This window comes from Passer domesticus, chromosome 13 (genome assembly GCF_036417665.1).
Source record: "Passer domesticus isolate bPasDom1 chromosome 13, bPasDom1.hap1, whole genome shotgun sequence".
Lineage (NCBI taxonomy): Eukaryota > Metazoa > Chordata > Aves > Passeriformes > Passeridae > Passer > Passer domesticus.
Genome location: NC_087486.1, coordinates 7,759,361 through 7,764,100, shown reverse-complemented (window position 1 = coordinate 7,764,100; position 4,740 = coordinate 7,759,361). Strand labels below are relative to the sequence as shown.

At 42.4% G+C, this 4,740-nt stretch overlaps 1 protein-coding gene across 1 annotated transcript in view; it reads right to left on the bottom strand.

Annotated features, from left to right (window-relative positions):
- Window positions 1–2,905: 2,905 nt before the first annotated feature.
- COL23A1 (collagen type XXIII alpha 1 chain) overlaps window positions 2,906–4,740 on the bottom strand; it is a 173,989-nt gene continuing 172,154 nt past the window's right edge. Inside the window, exon 29 of the mRNA XM_064387770.1 lies at window positions 2,906–3,008. Coding sequence (XP_064243840.1) covers window positions 2,961–3,008 — 48 coding nt within the window. The 3' untranslated portion in view covers window positions 2,906–2,960. The remainder of the gene's footprint in view (window positions 3,009–4,740) is intronic.

Genomic DNA, 4,740 nt, shown 5'->3' with positions numbered 1-4,740 from the left:
TTGTTGTTTCTTGATTTGTTAGTTGATCTGAATTTAACATGGATTTAATCTGTATGGTGACCAAGGAAACGGTGAGTAACTGCTAGAGATGCCAAGTACAGCCACAAAGCCAGTGTAGGTGTAGGCCCTGAGCAGCCAACCAGGTACAAAGGCACTGCCCACAGCCCCGAGGCTGTGTCACCTCTCCTGAGCTTGGTGGCCATTCCAGCATTGACCAGCACAGAGCACAGGCTCACCCTGACTCCTCAGCTAAACTCAAGGACAGCTGAGAACTCACAGACACCAGGCATCACCCTACCTGTGTGGAGCACAAAGCACATTCACACTGTTGTTCACAACTGGAGCAAGACCTCCAGCACTAGGTCAGCTTGGACAGGGCAGGGTGCACCATCCCTCTCTCAGTCCCTCTCTGGCAGTAGCTGCAGTGAGAGTGGCAGTGAAGCAAGAATCTTAACAAGGTTTTGGATCTACTCAGTGCACCAGAACTGCCTCCCTTCTGTATTCTCTAAGATCAAGGCCACAAAGAGCCATAATGCTGTGTTTGATATTACAGTCGGGCTCCCGATTTCACCTAAAACTCCTACTCAGAACCCAGCAACTTGCATTGAGCAAAGTATTTCCTCCAGACATGATCTGTTAAATGAAAAGGGCATAAGGGTGATAGCAATTTATCACTGATCTGGTTAGGATTAACCAGTTTTACCAATAAAAACCCACAGCTTACTTCTTTGAGTTTGTGTGGCTTCAACTTCTACCCATTGGATGAGTATTTGTATATCTTTGTGCAGTTTTAAAACTTGTTAATACAAAGTATCTCCTCCCTGTAAAGGAATCTGGTTGCTTCTTGATCTTCATTGTAAGCTGAACAGACTCGGCTGTAAGCCATCTTCTTCCTCTTTGAAATATTTTTTTATGGCTCTCTGCTGCACAATTGCTGTTTTTTCAACATCTTAAAAATGTTGAACTGTGGAATAGTTTGCAACTTTAATTGATCCCACAGTGGCATATGCAGATATCAAAATAATAATGATTTTTATCCACTACCCTGCCCTGCATGGGATGTGCCTGAGAAGAGATAATTTAACAAAAGAGAATGAAAAGGTGAAGAAAAATAAGACAACAAGAGGAGAGCACAGAGTTAGTTTACAGTTAAAACCATGTAAACCAAGAAGAAATAAAAAGCAAATGAATCCCACAAACCAAGTCAATTAAATACTCCAAACTCCCAATTTCTGGGAACTCCAAGAGCAACATTATGTGCTCTGTTGTTTAAGAAGGGACTTGAGCAGAGCCTTCCCTGTCCTGCAGCTCCCTGCACTGAAATGCTGCCAGGTTTTTCTGGTTTGAAATTCTGCAGTAGAGGCTTCCTGGGGAATTTGTGTTCCACAGTAACAAAGTGCTGGCACATCTTCAGGATCATACCCCAGAACAGGACCCAGAGGTGCTTCCTCTGGAGGGAAAAGGTTTCTCTTGATTGTAGAGGAAATAGCCACAGGCAGTCAAGGTTGTTCAGTTTAGCCCCAGAACTGCTGTTTCCATCACACCCACAGCAGGTAGTGATGGATGGAGCTTGGCTTTGTTTCCTCTGCAGGTTGCAAATCCTTCTCCTGTTTGACCAGACAGCAGACAGCCGCTTCTTTCATTTTCAGGGCTGCATCCTTCTTTTCTTTGTTTTCAGCCAGGTTTTTTCGCCCTTTTAATGTGCATGTACAATGCAAATATGAAGTTGAGAGCTGAATTAGGACAGGGATTTTGCCCTCCTTCATGCAGTAAGGCACACAAGGCTGGCTCAGTACTGTTAGTTCACACTGCAGCATGAGCAGGGAACACTGTTCATCCTCAGCTACTGCCATCAGTACCTTTAGCAAATCCTGGTGTTACCATGCAATGGTAGAGGTTTGAGAGCTTTACATTATTTTCCAAGTCCACAAATGTCAGAATCCAGTATAAAAAAAGGTCAATATATTACTGTCAAAAGTTTTTTTCCTTTTTTTATACAAAAATTTAAAAGATCAAAATATATCACATTATTTACATATTGTGCTTCATGCTTAGAGATCACTGAAAAAGAACACACAAACAAACATTTTGATCAGAGAAATGCTCCCTTCATTACACTCACTAACCTTACTGTTAATACTATAAGAATTGGCATTCAGATTTCTTTAATCTTAATGGTGCATCCAAACAAATTGCGCAGAATTAAAACCTTGGATATACCAAGGGTGTGCTCACGTTCTAACTGAGGGTTTGCAGTCGGTTAGTGGCATGCTGTTAACTCCAGCTGTGTCCATGTACATGTTTACAACTGGGTTTGTAATTCCACTCAGCTTCAGAGTCATTCTCTTGTTGGAGAATGAGGATTCTCCTGCAAGTCTGGCTTAAATCCTCATTTTACAGGAGGACACATCTCTCCTCATTCTCCCAGGCTGCTCTGGGTGCACAAGATGCTACAAATTACCTGACCACTGCACCCAGGGTGCTGATCAGAGCACTGAGGCAGTGCAGTGGTTGTGAATTACAATTACAATGGCAGAAGAGTCTTTGTTAGAAAATAAATGTTTGGAACTCTGCAACAAAGAGACAACCCATTGTTAACTTCTCAGCTGGGAGGGTTTGGACTGAGAAAGGCACACGAGCACCTGGGGCAGCCTTTCCATGGGTGTTTCCTGAGCTTCCTTGGCCATGATAAAAGCCTGAGCAGGCCTGTAAAAATGCACTCTACTGACAGTGTTAAGAATTATTTGTGTCATGCTTAGGAAGTTTTTGGTGTTCCCAGCACCAGTCTAGAGCTGGGGGGAACAAGACCTGAAGCTGCTGGAATCCTGCTCTCCCAAGGCATAATGTCATGTCTGCCAGGCCTGTGAGCTGCTGCTTAAAGCATGTTCAGCACTGCAAACATTCACCATGCAGGGAGCAGAGTTACTCAGGACCTGTTCAAGGATATACAGTTATTAATGTTACTGTACCTTATGCCAACATCCTGCTACTGGCAGTCCGTCTGGTCCCTGCAAAATTGAATTTACAGATTCAGTTTTCCTGACAGTGACTTAAGTGTCAGACCCAAAAACCTGAAGCTCATTTGTCACAATGAAAGGCTTAGCAGCACTGTTAATTACCATGCAAAACCCATTTACTGTATATGCACAAAAATAAATATGCAGGCAATGTAATCCATATGTCATGCACAACACAAAATTAAACACACCTCAGGGTAAACTAAAAAAAAAAATTGGAAATCTACACTTTTTTTTCCTTTAAACAAAGAAGACGTGTACAAATAGATTTGAAATCACAGTTCATTAACTTCATAATCTGCTTTATAAGGTAGTGCATTTTGCAATCAGACATATATATGGAAAGCATGATGTGGGAATGTATTTTTTGTTAAAATGTGCTTTTCTGTTTGGGGGAGGTGATGTAGGTATTTTTTTTCCTAGATGGTATCCTAATTGTGTTAAATTTGATCCTGCAGTACTTAGTTTCTTTAAGAAGTCTTGAGTTGTTGAACTGAGAATAGGATGAGTTATGGACTATGCAAAGGGAGTGAAAATATTTGTCTTGTTCCACTGGAGATACAAGAAACATACAAAAATCAGAAAGCCAGAAGAGCTCTCACTCCAGGAGAACACTGGAAAGGAAGCAGCCCTTAGAAGAGGAACGAGCTATGTATGACCAGCTCTGTCAAGACACCCACGAAGAAATAGCTGACTTCAGCTGCCTTTCCTGATGCTGGATTTGTTTAAGGCTCCTGGATCTCCAATGACATGAATTTCTGCATGTAGAGCCACAGAGAGCACCCAGGCACTGACCCTTCCCTCAGAGCCACCTCCAGACTCACTAGGGCTGGGAAGATGTGGATGCAGCAGAGAGAACTGCTAGTGCAAATACAGGTCAAAATGCAATTTTACATTTTTTACTGTAAATGTTAGTCATCACATTTTTTTGTATTCTGTATTGATTTTATATGTAAAATAGCCTATGCCCAATAAAACAGATGCAGTGAGTAAGGTAACCCTCTCCAGCTACTCAGAGTGTAAGCAGTCATGCTTTCCTGTAACCTTAGTTAGAAAACACACAGTTTTTTCTGCAGACACAGTCAATATTTTGGTCCAAAGCTATTAAAAAAAAGGGGGTAGAACATGTACATTTGCCAGAGTTGTCTGGGGTGATGGGTACAGGGAACAAGTGGTTGTTTGACCTAAAACATGCTGACTTACTGTTAAGGTGCTCCCTGACACTGATGGTCAGGGTTTGTCTCTGCCCTGAGCTACTTCTCCTTCTTGTGCACTCAGAATACTTATTTTGGCCATCATAAAACTCCACACCTTTCTACCATGTTTCACTTAAGTGACTCCAAAATGACTCTTCGTGGCTGTGTGTGGGGCTCATGCTGCTGCTCCTGGACTCAAAGCCCAGCAAGCCTCCTCTGCACCCTGGGCTGCAGAACAAAGTCAACATTTCAACCAACCTGCAACTAACCAGGAAGATGCACAAGTGCTTTGCTAAATGGTCATGTTGTAGTTAATTGGAGGAATCATCCACCCACTGCAGTTTACAATGCCTTCAACAGAGATGGGTCCTGTGTTTTCTGTGTAGTTAGGATGGGAGATGCTTGGGAAATAGAACATCTCTGGGGAGTAAGTAAGAAGTTAGAGCAAGCCTGCTGTTAGGAATTGGTTTCTTGGACACATCTGAAAGTAATTTAACTTTTTGAAAGAGAAACAGCTTACTGCCCTT